The sequence below is a fragment of the Chaetodon trifascialis genome, chromosome 17 (genome assembly GCF_039877785.1).
Source record: "Chaetodon trifascialis isolate fChaTrf1 chromosome 17, fChaTrf1.hap1, whole genome shotgun sequence".
In the NCBI taxonomy this organism is placed as follows: domain Eukaryota; kingdom Metazoa; phylum Chordata; class Actinopteri; order Chaetodontiformes; family Chaetodontidae; genus Chaetodon; species Chaetodon trifascialis.
The window spans coordinates 2,706,097-2,719,378 of NC_092072.1; the positions used below are offsets into that span (position 1 = coordinate 2,706,097).

At 47.8% G+C, this 13,282-nt stretch overlaps 1 protein-coding gene across 4 annotated transcripts; it reads left to right on the forward strand.

Moving 5' to 3' along the window:
* The first annotated feature begins 336 nt into the window (after positions 1-336).
* On the forward strand, positions 337-11,857 carry LOC139345448 (polyhomeotic-like protein 1). 4 transcript variants are annotated; one of them, XM_070984030.1, is made up of 15 exons: positions 337-500; positions 1,933-2,060; positions 3,255-3,365; positions 3,748-3,819; positions 3,903-4,031; positions 4,136-4,294; positions 4,391-4,472; positions 4,673-5,652; positions 5,922-6,057; positions 6,160-6,332; positions 6,423-6,513; positions 7,065-7,152; positions 7,706-7,901; positions 8,969-9,179; positions 9,516-11,857. In XM_070984030.1, the coding sequence occupies exons 2-15, from the start codon at positions 1,938-1,940 to the stop codon at positions 9,665-9,667; spliced, it is 2,703 nt and encodes a 900-aa protein (XP_070840131.1). In that variant the 5' UTR covers positions 337-500; positions 1,933-1,937; the 3' UTR covers positions 9,668-11,857. The 4 variants fall into 4 exon arrangements, with proteins under 4 accessions (XP_070840131.1, XP_070840128.1, XP_070840130.1 ...); XM_070984027.1 differs by having other exon boundaries at positions 384-500; positions 3,255-3,371; positions 7,688-7,901; XM_070984029.1 differs by having other exon boundaries at positions 384-500; positions 3,255-3,371.
* Positions 11,858-13,282: the final 1,425 nt, after the last annotated feature.

A 13,282-nucleotide genomic window follows, 5' to 3' on the forward strand; every position in this document is an offset into this window, starting at 1 on the left:
AGTGCATAGATTTAATTATAGCTATTGTTAATATGAATATATATATTTTAACTTTCATGAAATTGTTTTTTGTATTTTGAACATCTTGGAACCACGTTGCAGGCTGTTCTGGCTCTAACACTGGTGCACTTTGTCGGTCCTTAAATGCATCATGATAAAAGACACTCTGCGCACATTTGGGGGGATAATGAAATCCTGATTGGAGGGTCGGGTCCGGCCCTGCACCGGGGGAAGGTGTCCCCCTCTCTCCGTCCTGCTGCTCCGTCATCCCGTCGCGCCGGAAAAGGCAGAGCAGCGGAAAAAGGAGGCGTTGCCCTCCAACAACACATCAGCTGCAAATTTATGCAAAACGGTAAAAGCGCTGCTGCTGCTGCGGCCGTCCTGCACAGCAAAGACACCCGAGCAACAACAGCAGGCTCCAGAGGCCGCCCCGACGCCTGCACACGGTTAGGAGCGGGCAGCCGGTGCAGGAGCAGGCTGAGAAACCCGGACCGGCGACGGTAAGGACGGACCGAGAGCCCCCGTTAACGTGCCAGACAGCAGCAGCGGTTAGCGGGATGCTAGGAGGAGTAGCCTCCGGTGGATCCAGCGTTAACCGGTCTGAAGCGTGGAGGGTAGCAGGCTAACACTAGCTCTGTGTTTGTGTCTGAGGGTGGATGCAGCTAAAGAGGAGGCTGGTGGAGGCTGAAGGTGGCACGCTGCTCGCGCTGGGACGGGAGGTGTGTGCGCGCGTGTGTGCGTGCGCGTGTGGTAATAATGATACTGCAGGGATGAAACGGATGGATCATCAGATGTAAACAGGCTCGTCCAGAGGAGCTGAAACTAGAACAACAAAGAAATGAATAGTTTGATGCGTTTGTGGAAACAGAGATCAGAGAGTTTCTGAAAGGTGAGCAGAGTCTCTAATGTTCTTTCCTGGGTGGGGGGTCGTTTGGGGGGAGGAAAGGTGCTAAAATGGAAAGAAAAATGAGTCGGACCGTCTGTCTGATTTCTGTTGCTTCTTCTTGTTCATGCATTTTTTTGTCCTTTCCCAAAGGCTCCTTGTACCTCCAGACTTTCTCAAAGAGTTTTAATTCTGCTGTAATCTCTGTTTTGGTGCGTTCAAGTGCACATTTTCTAATCTAATATGTTGTGGTGCGTTCATGTGCATGTTACTACTCTAATCTCTGGTGTGGTGCGTTCATGTGCGCATTTTCTGCCCTAATCTCTGCTGTGGTGCGTTCATGTGCACGTTTTCTGCTCCAGTCTCTGCTGTGCTGCATTCAAGTGCACTTTTTTTCTGATCTAATCTCTGCTGTGGTGCGTTCATGTGCACTTTTTCTGCTGTGGCATTTGCAAAAAATACAAATTCAGAAATAGGGCAGATTTGTCAGTCAGAGGGTTATTCAACATATATCAGCAGTGGCGTAAATGTCCCAACTGTAGTCCAGATCAGCAGGTATGTTATAGATGTTTCCTTTGACTCCTGAATATAGTCGAACTGTGTTGAAGTCGAGCTCTCAGGCTGTTCAGTTGACACACGTCTGTCTTTCTGAACGCAGACTTTTAGCCTCAGTGTCAGTTATCTGATGCGTCCATCAGGCTCTGCTGTGTAATATAAGAGCTGAGCGTCAGTCAGACTGAACCCTGAACTTCAACCTTGACCCCCCAGCAGCCAGTGTGAGACTGATATGTGGAATTTGAGTTTTTTAGTGGATGTTGTGCAGTTAATGAAGATAAATTATGGCGATCACGGCGGCATCCTCTAATCCACAAACCCAACCGAACCTGAAAAATGTCAGTGTTCTCCTTCCTGAAGACAAACAGCTGATGTGTGTGGATCGCTGTGTTTGTCAGGGACGGCTGCTTCTCACCAGCTGGCCTCTCGCAGACGGAGCGCCGTGTGTGTTTCTCTCTGTGTTTGACTGACGGACGGCCGCTCTGTCTCCTCAGCAGCCATGGAGACGGACGGAGAGCAGAACCAGCAGGGGGCCTCGACCAATGGGAGCGCTGCATCTGGGACGAGCTCCCGCCCCTCTCCAATGAATTCCATGTCTCTGTATGAAAGGCAGGCTGTGCAGGTAGGTGTGTGTGTGTGTGTGTGTGTGTGTGTGTGTGTGTGTGTGTGTGTGTGTTTGTTTACACTTCACAGTGTCAAAAAGGCATAAAAACAGTTTGTGTGGCCGTGTTTGCTGTAGTTCTATTTAAGATCATCCACTCGGACACTTACCCGTGCTATAAAACTGTCACTCGACTGAAATGTGTTTCCTCCACGTGAAGAGCAGCTTTTTCTTTTTCTCTGGACTTTAAATGATCCGTTCTGTTTGCTCTTTTGCTCTCAAACATTCACCAAACCGCCCGTCTCGTTGGCCCAGACGATGACGGTCCAGCAGCAGAGCTAAGGATTGTGGGTGAAGGAAAATGAAAAGATTCAGCTGGTGTTGTTATTGCCAGATGTCACAAATGTTTAACTGGAGCATTCAACAAGACCACAAGTAGGCTGCCTGCCTGGGGAGCAGATCGCACATGTGCTTCAGGTCTCCGTTTAACCAGATGAGACTTCAGGAAGCTTCTGGCTGCTCACGAAGATGAAAAACAGAAATCTGCTTCCAATAGGTTCATCAGAAACTGTTTGCTTTAAAGTGGCCTGTTTCTAGTGGCAGAATTCTGGCTGAAGTGGATTTAGGTGCTAAACGTTTGCTTGGTGTAAAGCATAATGCTGCATACGAACTGATTCTCACTCTTTTTTGGTTTAAAAATCAGAATTTGGATGTTTGTCGACGTGTGAACGGAGCTCGTTTGCGTCTGCGATCGGGAGGACGTTCGTCTTTTTGTGTAAACCGACGGGCAGAAAGTGATGAAGAGCGAGTGGAGCAGGGAGGCGAAGGGAGATTGAGCTGTGGCGGGTTGATGGAGGCTGTGCGGGCTCTTCCTCAGCTTCTGTCACCCCGCGCCGCCATCTGTCTTTGTCACCCTGCGCGCACTAATCCAGCCCGCCGCGCTCGCTTTCATCCCTCAACTTATTACTGTATGAGCCCCCGCTCGTACATCAGGCAGCTGGCAGGAGGCTTTACGCTCTGCTGCAGCATCCCTCCCTCTCTGCTTCCTCTGCCTTCGTTTCTCTTCCTCCTCTTCTCTCATTTTTCATGCCACTACACTTCCTCTTCACGTTTTTTCTAGAATTTCTCCTCCTTCCTGTTTCTTCTTCTCTCCTTCATCATCCTTCTTGCTTCCTCTCCGTCTCTTCTTCATGTCTTCCTTTTTCCTCCGTCCAGGCCCTGCAGGCGTTACAGAGGCAGCCCAATGCAGCTCAGTACTTCCAGCAGCTGATGCTGCAACAGCAGATCAACAACGCCCAGCTGCAGAACCTGGCCGCCGTGCAGCAGGTAAAGGTGTGTGTATGTCATGTCGCTCATGATGCCACTCGTATGTCAAATAAGACATGAGACACTTGATTTGCAACCCTGATGCAAACCCTGAAACAAACTCTGTTGTAAATCAGGAAGCACAGAACAAAATAAAATGGCATCACCCTGATAAACCAGCTGGTGGTCTCATTTTCTGTGTCCTCATGGTCAAATGTTGTGTGACTAAAACAAACAGAACACACCATCACCTGTAAACTGGTCACCAGATCGATAATCTCTAGTTCAACTGGTTGCTGCCAGCCAGCAGCTTGGAGTTCAGCAGCCTGTGCAAACATTAAACTTGTGATTTTATTTGAAGTAGACTGAAACTAAGAGCTCTTCCTCTTCCTCTTCCTCCCAGGCGACTCTGGCTGCCAGTCGTCAGTCGAGTCCTTCCAGCAGCAGCTCGTCTCAGACCACCAGCACCACAGCTGTACGTCCTGCTGGCTGCTCTCTGTCACGTAAAGCTCAGATTTGTAGTTCTCCTCACTCAAGTCGCTCGTTATCCTTTGACAGGCCAGCGTGACGTCTGGATCAGGTTCGACGACCAGCAGCCGTCCAATGGGCGCCTCAGCAACGTCCACAATCAGCCAGTCGGTGCTGCTGAGCGGGACGGCGGGAGGGCAGGGACAAATGTACCTGAGGGTGAGTTTGACATGAACGTCTTCAGCACATCAGTGTGTGTCCTTTGATTATATTAAACACACCTGAGCTTGTGTGTGTTTGACCGCCGTCCTGTCGTCCTGCAGGTCAACCGCTCCCTGAGGGCGCCCATCTCCTCACAGCTCATCTTTATGCCTGGCAGCACGGCGACTGCTGCCGTGGCAACCGTTGCCCAGCAGCCACAGGCTCAGCAACAGGAAACAACACCAACTTCCTCATCCAGCGGCCAATCGGATAACGACCAGGTTTGTGGGACGATTTGAGTCTTTTCAGTTGACTCCTCACTGCACTGACTCCCAGTTAATCTTGCATTTCGTCTTGGTCTCCGTCCGTCCCTCCAGGTGCAGAATCTGGCCATGCGAGGTGTGTCCAGCACCAAAGGTGTTGGTGTTAAGACTGAAGCCCCAGAGAGGAGCGACTCAGGTAGGGAGGGAGGAAGGGCAGCCTGAAAACTGTCCCTCCAGCTTCTGCTAACAGGGTCACATTCATAAGGGACGATCGTACGCCAATTTAAGCTTGACTAACAGTGACACTGGGTAAACTTGTACTCCGTCAGATGAACTTAAAAGATGTGTAAATGTCACAAACGTCTGTGTGAATCTCGTTTTTCTGTCTTCTTCCAGCTGCGTACTCGCTGGTCCAGCCCTCCCACCAGTCAAACTCCCAGTCCCCGACCAAGCCCAGCCAGCCTCAGCCCCAGCCGCCCCACATCAAAATCCCCACGTACCCTCAGCCCACCAACCTCAAAGCCCACCCATCCTCCACCTCCGGCGCCTCCTCCTCGTCCTCCACCTCCTCCATCCCTCTCTCCCAGCTCCTGCTTCACGGAACCCGGACTCTCACCACAGGAACCACAGCTCCCACAGCAGCACACACTCTGGTCCTGACGTCCAGCGCGGCATCCCAGCCCCACGGCTATCCTGTTGGCACGGCGACCATCAAACCGGCGGTCAACGCGCAGACGCTGGTGGTGCAGCCTCTGCAGAAGACGTCGCTCAGCGCGGAGAAAACGGGCCACGGCAACGGGCCCATCCCCATCCAACCCAAAACTCTGCAAGGCCTCCGCCTGCCCCTCCAGCTCCCCTCCAGGAACCCCCCTCCCATCCTGCCCGCCCCACCGCCCACCAGCGGCTCCGCCCAGCCCCCCCAGCCGCCACACATCCCGGTCCAAATTGTTGGGGCGAGGCAAAGCACGCTGGGAAACACGCAGGCTCTGGCTCTGGCTCGAGGCAGCTGCTGCCAGGACGGCACCACCGTCCTCAGCAGCTCGTCCAGCCTGCTCACCATGGTGGCCTCCATCGCTTCCAGAGAGGGTGGGGTCGTGGGCCGAGGGGTGGGGCTAAAGACTCTTCAGTCGCCCCAAGAGGCACCCTCATTGGCTCAGGTCTCTCAGGTGCATCCGCAGGCCAATCAAAGCTCTGGACAGGCTCAGAATGGACCCCTGGCCTCGTGCCCCGCCTCCTCACAGTCCCCCACTGTTTCCTCCGCCCCCGCCTCCATGTCTCGCTCCTCCCTCTCCCTCCCCCTGACGACGGAAGAGCAGAGAGGAGCATCAGCTGGTGTGACCACCAATGGAGATTCATCGGAAAGTCAGACGCCACAGGTCAGCTGATCACGCACTGCCTGTGAAACAGGAAGTGTGAAGTTCTCCATTCATTCGCAGTACTGCTGGTAGTACTTTTAAATACAGGCTGTCTAAATACTGTACAGATTTTTGGATTTTGGGCTCCTACACTCTCAAATGGGCTCTGGAAACAGTCTCACCCTGAGGTGGTCTGAGGTGGTCTGAGGTCAGGGTCTACATGAGTCCAGTAGACGTTGGTGTCTTTTCATCCATTCTGCTGTTTACACTGATGTTAATTTATTTCTTAGGGAAAACAGTTGACTGGCTCACTAAAAAGAAAATCAGACTCCGCTTCAGCCAATGACGAAGATGGCCCCTCCCCTCCACGGCTCCAGCCAGTCAGAGATCACGCCTCAGCACTCCCGACCAATCCCGTCAAAGCAGGTAACAGCATAGAAACAGAGTTCTTGGCTTTGTTCTCAGCAGACTCGCTGCTGCAACACAATATTTACTTTTTTCCTGCTCCTCTCCCCCCCCCCCCCCCAGGCTCCGGGGCTCCTCCTCCGGCCTCCTCCTCTCCCTCCCCAGTGCTGGCAGTGTCCCGTGGGGTCTGCGGCCAGGGCGAGAGGGCTCCTCCCCCCCAGGCTGTGGTTAAACCGAACGTCCTGACGCACCTCATCGAGGGCTTCGTCATCCAGGAAGGGGCGGAGCCTTTCCCTGTGAGTGCATGGGATTTGTAGTTTCTCTAACATCTCAGGCACAAGACGTACAACACCTTCCTTTTACCAGTGTTTGTGTTTGATTGACAGGTATGTGGTTCAGTAAAGGACTCAACCGGTGAGGATTTAACCAATGACAGTCCGGACACGAACCAATCAGAGACTGTTACGACAGCGACAGGTAACAGTCAGACTGCTCTGAAAGTGCTGCGCCTTCCAGACGGGCTCGAGGGTGGAAAATTGCCCAGATATGTTCTGGACTCATCTGTGGGTGCAGTTATCATTTATCAGTGCTTTATAAATTTACAATCCTTTAAATGCACTGAAATTGGATTTTTAGCATCATGTGACTAAAATATATCCAAACTCTTTGGAGTTAAAAGGCAAAGGCATGAATTTTAAGTGCTAACTCGCACTTAAAGCTAACCGTCCATGCTAATTTGCTAGTCAACCTCGCCAAATCTATTTAGCATAATTTAGAAAATGAGCCTTGTTTGTCTGAGCCGGGCCACAGGAACGCTCCGAGGCTTTAATCACCACCTTTCCACCTCCGACTTTGACTGGAAGGCAGCGTGAGAGCACAGTGAAACGCTACAGCCTTCTTTTCTCATTGTGACACGACGATAAGCTAAAGCTGCTTTCATTTTCAGTCGTGTGTTTTCTTGGATTTCACAGTGTTTATGTGCACAATCATTGAACGTGTCTTTACCGTCTGCTCTGTTCTCCCCTCAGTGCTGAAGTGTGAGTACTGTAAAAACTTTGCTCCCGCCAGCCAGTTCAGAGGCACCAAAAGGTTCTGCTCCATGTCTTGTGCCAAGAGGTACTTCAAGATGCATGAAATCTAATATATGCAGCGGAAGCCACGTTAGAACAAACACTGCTGCTGAGCGCTTTCCTGTGTCACGTTTGAAAGAGAAATCAGTGATGGTGGGGAGCAGCTCGGCAGCAGTGTGAGTTCTCAGGTGGCTGCAGCTGCATGTTTCACAGCATGCCTGTTTTCTGTCCTCATGTGTTAATGGGATGTTTGGATACTGTGATAATGCCTCTTCATCACTTACGTCTGTGTCCATGTCAAACTGCAGTGCAGTCCACTTAGTTCTGTTCCTTCACTCTCTTTTAGATTTTCCCCATATTGAAATGTACATCGTATTTATGGTTTCACTGTGTGAACAATGCAGTCTGCATTGTTTGAGGCAGCATATGATTTTACATTTCTGCTTCTGCTTTGCATTTGTCCCTTTGCCCACTACATGTGTATGGATTACATACCCAGTATGGTGCAAAGAGATAAAAACTGTATGTGTTGCTCGTCTTGGCTTCAGTACCGTATATGTCACTCTTTGTCTACGATACAGTATGTATTGGTTCCCCAGGTACAACGTCAGCTTCAGGCAGAACTTCTGCGTGCGGCAGGGTCAAGGTCAAGGTCACGCTCCGGATCAGGATCAAGGCCACGGCCACCTTTCCAACTCCGACGAGGAGGCAGGGATGACCAGGCGGAGGGTCCCCCGCAGGACGAGCTCAGAGATAGCCAGTGCCAAGATAGCAGGGAGGCCCATACCTGTGAAGGTGAGAGGGAAGTGCACCTGACGCGGGTCTGGAGAAACGATGGAAAACGAACTGGTTGTTTGAAAGGTTTGGTAGATGAGTGTGAAATGATATGAATTTATGAGGTAATAAGACTGTGGCAGGTACCTGAACACTCAGGTGAGGCTGTGTGGATGCCACTGATGACTGTTCTGAGATGTAAAAACATAAAAACTATTCACAATTCAATCCAGTCCACAACTGGTGTGAGCTGATGCTGATGTTATCATGAAATTCACTTCAGTTTGCCTAGAAGATTGCTCAGTTAGTAAGGAAAGGATAGTTAATTTGAGATCAATTCAGCTGTCATTACATGGCCAAAAGTATGTGGACACCCCAACGTGACACCCATAGGATTGTTGGAAATCTTGTTCTTAAACCATGAGCATTAATCTGCTGCATCACCAGATTAAGATCCATTCCAGTTCATCCCAAAGGTGTTGTATGGGGTTGAGTTCAGCTCTGTGCAGGCCAGTGAGGCTCATTCTCACCAAACTGGGAACCCATTTCGTTAAAGAACTGGATTTGTTCAGGGGAACTTCCTCAAAGTGTTCCCACGAGGCTGGGAAGGACACTTGTGTTAAATATTAATGTAATCTGTAGCATTAAGATTTCCCAGGGGCCCTGGACCAGTGCGTGGAGGAGGGTGTCCACATACTTTAGGCCACAAGTCAAAATGCAGTAAAATAACTTCATGTATGAACACATCTTCAAGTAAAATCAGCCAGTGTGTGAATGAGACAGTGGGCTGGGCGTATTCAGAGGTGGAGGCCAGTTTATGGCTCCACCAACAGTTTTCAGTCATATGTGTTAAGGTTGTCTGCCCCCTAGTGGCTGCAAACAGGCACTGCAGGCTGTACAACCAAAGGACACAACTAGAATCACTCTCCTCTCTTCTCTCTGTGATGCTGCCAACTGTTGTTTTCATGTTTGTTATATGCAGTAAGAATGTCTCACACACACACACGCGCACACACACACACGCACACACACACACACACCCCCCTTGCCTTGCTCACGGCTTCCTCTGCGCCTCCTCCTCCCCGCAGTGCCGTTCAGAGTCCAGCCATTCAGAGGAGGAGTCCAGCGGAGAGGAGGATGAAGACGACCCCATGTCCCTCTCGCCGGCCTCCTCGGCCTCCTGCCACCAGCCGCCGCCTCCTCCGCTCCTGACGGAGAGTTCTGCTCCCAGCTGCCTGCCCGCCAGCCCCGGCCAGTGGAGCGTGGAGGAGGTGTCCCAGTTCATTTCCTCACTACAAGGTTGGAAGATCTTTACAGTAAATCCCTTCATTTTTTTAAGCAGATATGCTTAAAATGACTAGTTTCACCTTCTTGAATGTCAGTCAAAACAAGCAATATTTTCCCGTTTTATAGACTCAACAATCAGTGAATGGAGGAAATCAGCAAATGAATCAATAATGGAAATAAGGATTAGCTGCAGCCCCAGTTTTTTATGTTCATTTTTGCTTAAATATCATAAACTTCTCCTCTTTTCTTGTTTTCTTCCACACTTCTTTGTTCCTCCCTCCTGGTTTATTTTCGGTTTTCTCCTCCTTCTTCATTTTTCTATGTTCCTCCTCCTCCTCCTCTTCGCAGGCTGTGAGGAGCTCGCCTCCCAGTTCCTGTCGCAGGAGATTGACGGACAGGCCCTGCTGCTGCTGAAGGAGGAGCATCTCATGTCCACCATGAACATCAAGCTCGGTCCTGCCCTCAAGATCTGCGCCCACATTAACAACCTGAGAGACTGATGTCCGCGTTTCCGTGAATCCACCGTGTTCGAAGTCGAGCCCTGAGCATTTACCCCAAACTCCTGGTCCACATCCAGTTGAGATGTGGAACTGGTTCCAGAGCAGTCAGAGTCCTGCAGGTGAATGTATGAGGTACAGTTCATTTTCCAAACAAAGCCAAGGCTCTTGAAGGGCTGCAGCACTTCAGTCTGGTGTTCATTCGTCTCTGTTACAGTATCGATCCCTGCAAGTCTGTCGTGTCTGTGAGTCAAAAATGCTGAAGATTACCAAAAACATTTTGGTGAGGTTACGCGTTCTCGAAAAGTCGATTTCTGCGGTTTTTACAAAGTGATTTCATTTTGCTTTTTAGATGCACAGTTTCAGTCTCGTGCCTGTGTTGTAAGATGCAGAAATGAATGTTTTGAATGTATTTTCAGTGCAGAAACGGCTTCTGTAATCAGGGTCAGTGCTCGCACAGGACGCCCACCTTTTAAAGCTCCTGTACAGGGCTGCCTGTTCGCAGGCTCTGACCCACGCTGCGCTCATCCTGCTTCGTTTTGTTTGTTGCGTTTCATATCTCTGCTTAAATCCAACAAACCAAAAGGAAAGAAAATACTGAAAAAGTTTACAGACGAACACGCTGCTCCTCTTCGTCGTGTCATTTTGTACAGGACAAGTTATTTCTGGAAGATTCGTTCTCTTCTTTGGCTCTGAAATCTCGTCTTTGACTAAATGAGATCGTCGGGAACATTTTCCTCAAACACGTTATTCATGTTATTCCTGAAACGTGTTTTTGATCGCAGCTCTTCCTCTGATTTCAGATGCAGTCAGCACAGAAGTAGAACAGAAGTGCAGCAAAGAAACATTCAGACTTTAGTTAAAATCTACCTAAAACCTACAAATCAGCTAGTTTTGTTCTGACTGATACACAAGTTTTATTTTCAGGAAAACCTAAATGTGATGTATGTTAAAACTTTCAAAATGATAACGTTTTTGCACGAATAGGCATTATCAGTTTTAAAAGGTGACGCTTTTATTTTGGCAGTGTCCTATTCTACAGTTGACAGGGTGGAGTTAAACTACAGGGTACCTGCTGCAGAAATTCAACCCAAACCCCGAAAGGTTCGTTTGACGTTTCATGTGAGGCTGATGCTGCGTATAGTTTTCTCACATCTCGACCCTGTTTTTACACGGAGCAACAGTTCATGAGACACTGCAGCAAAATGCTTTTCCAGAACTGTTTTCACATTAAGATTTTTTCACTCCAGGAGATCGGCCTTTTTAAGTTTTTTTAACAGAGGGCTTATTGTTGACTCTCCTCTTAAAATGGACTCTAATCTGCAAAATCTGTGACGGTTTTATTCTGTCAGGCAGTTTCAGGATTTGGTACAAACGGTGCAAACCAGCTGCTCCTGATCTAACAGAAGTGTGTGTCTGAGCGAAGGGTAACGTCACGGCTGTGAAGTGTGAAGTGACGTGAAGTTTAAAAGAAACGCTGAAACAGATGAAGAATGAAACTTAGCTGCAAACTGACTATGATGCTGTTTGAAGAAGCATCTTTAAGCTGCGTTCACAAACAAAAGCAGAAAGTCCGTGAGAAGAAAAGCCAGCAGCCACATGTGGACCTGTGTTTATGACGGATGACTAAAAATCAAACCTGAATGAATGAGTGTGTGAGTGAAAACCTTAAGCTATACTGTAATGAGTGTAAAAAAATGCCTTTATATTAAAATGCACATTTGTTTGCTGGATTGCCTTGTTTAAGCTTTTTACTGTAGGAGTTCTCTCATGTTATCTCTCTGTGAACCTTGTGGCCTTTCTCACTAGTCTCTACAATAGGTTTAGATGAGGATTGTCTGTTTTTTAACTGCTTTTCATATCATTCCTTGTTTTATATCAGTGCTTACTTTTTTACAATTGTTATTTCAAGCAATGACATCTGTTGCCTTTCCCAAAAAGCGTGACTGAATAGTAGCTACCTTGATCAAGGAAACTTGCTGTCTTCCTCATAGCTTTGTCACATAGCGTGTACCAACAGTATTTACCTTTCTAGCTAGCTATCTTTGGCTTTATTGTTAGTGACTGTGGCTATTACAGTATTTTCTGTCGAGAAGGATAATAATCTTTGATAGCTGTGTGTTTATATGTGATAGTCGCCCCAGGATTTTGGAGTATTTAAATCAGCTGAGTCCTCGGCATATTGTGAAGACCAAAAAAAAAAAAAAAAAAAAAATGTGAGCCACAATTTCCCAGTCAAATCACTGCAGCTGTGTGGTGATTACTGGTTTAAGGTTTCTTAACAAGCAGACCACCTTGACTTTGTTTATTCAATCATTGCTCTCTCAAAAAGTAGCACTTTTCCCACAAAACAAACGGATTCTGCAAAAAGCCTTTTCTTATTTATACATAAAATGAGGCTACTTCAGAATTAAAACGTGTTCGCTTGCAATAATCAAAAAAACTGCAAAATCTTGGAGGGACTGAGTGTGACGTGGAAAGGCTAACAATACTATCATGCAAATAAATAATCAAGGAACTGTTTTAAAACTGCGCTGCCTGTGTTTTTATTTCTGAAACTGACCTACAAAGGACGGATGATTCATTCTGGTTTAATGCTTTGATTTCATATTGGCATGCCGGGTTTTGCATGGATTCATAATCAATGTCACAATGAGTAAGATTGGTTAGGATTACAGTAAAAGGAAAGCCAATCAGACTGTGCCTCTGATTGGCTTTCCTTTTACTCAACGTAAAGAGCGCAACAATGCCCCTATTTTATTTATTTATTTTATTTTATTTAGCTTCCCAGCCCCAGTTACAAGCTTAACAGGGTAGTGTAAGACGCTGGAATGACCTGGACCTTTAAAGCTTACTTTTCCAGGCCTTAAAAAAAAAAGAAAGAAGGAAAAAATGTACTGAGCAGGAATATATGGGAGCTTTGCATGTATGTGTGTTAAAATCAGTGTATATCACAAACATCGGCACTTTCAGTCCAGGCTATTATGGAATCTTTGTCATCCTAAAGCTGTGAACAGTTGTTTAAATTTAGACACTTCAGGCCAGACAGGGTGTGTGTGTGTGTGTGTGTGTGTGTGTGTGTGTGTGTGTGTGTGTGTGTGTGTGTGTGTGTGTGTGTGTGTGTGTGTGTGTGTGTGTGTGTGTGTGTGTGTGTGTGTGACAGACATGTGTATTGGACATTTGTGAAAATACGGAACAAATCGCGTCCCAACATTTAATTGTCAATTGAAGGACGATTCCGTATTTTACGGGACGGGTGGCAACCCTACCTATAATTGAGCTTGAACAGCCAATTATGTGGAGAGATTGCTGCCTCATACAAAATAAAACAAATAGAGAACAGAAATATGTCAGCTAAGACGCTACATTAATGATCCGTTCATGTCAGGAAGCACCCAACAAGCCATAGCTTCGATGAGCCACAGACGAACGGAGTTCGATTCGCCTGATCTAACAAGCAATTGATGAAGCACTGAAAAAACACTTTAAAAACCTTCTCATGGTCAATTCTTTAAGCCGAATTACTCAGCAGAGCCTACTGATTACTTTCCCAGATCGAAACGCGCGGACCGACGCAGATTTTGGAGAAAAAGCGAGATAACTTTAAATTTGTGGATT

Bases quoted from the DNA above. Each gene is read 5' to 3' on its own strand.
- LOC139345448 (XM_070984027.1), top strand. From the start codon at position 1,938: ATGGAGACGGACGGAGAGCAGAACCAGCAGGGGGCCTCGACCAATGGG. The intron at 4,032-4,135 runs GTGAGTTTGACA...GTCGTCCTGCAG, and splicing joins AGGGACAAATGTACCTGAGG to GTCAACCGCTCCCTGAGGGC. The intron at 4,295-4,390 runs GTTTGTGGGACG...CCGTCCCTCCAG, and splicing joins GCCAATCGGATAACGACCAG to GTGCAGAATCTGGCCATGCG.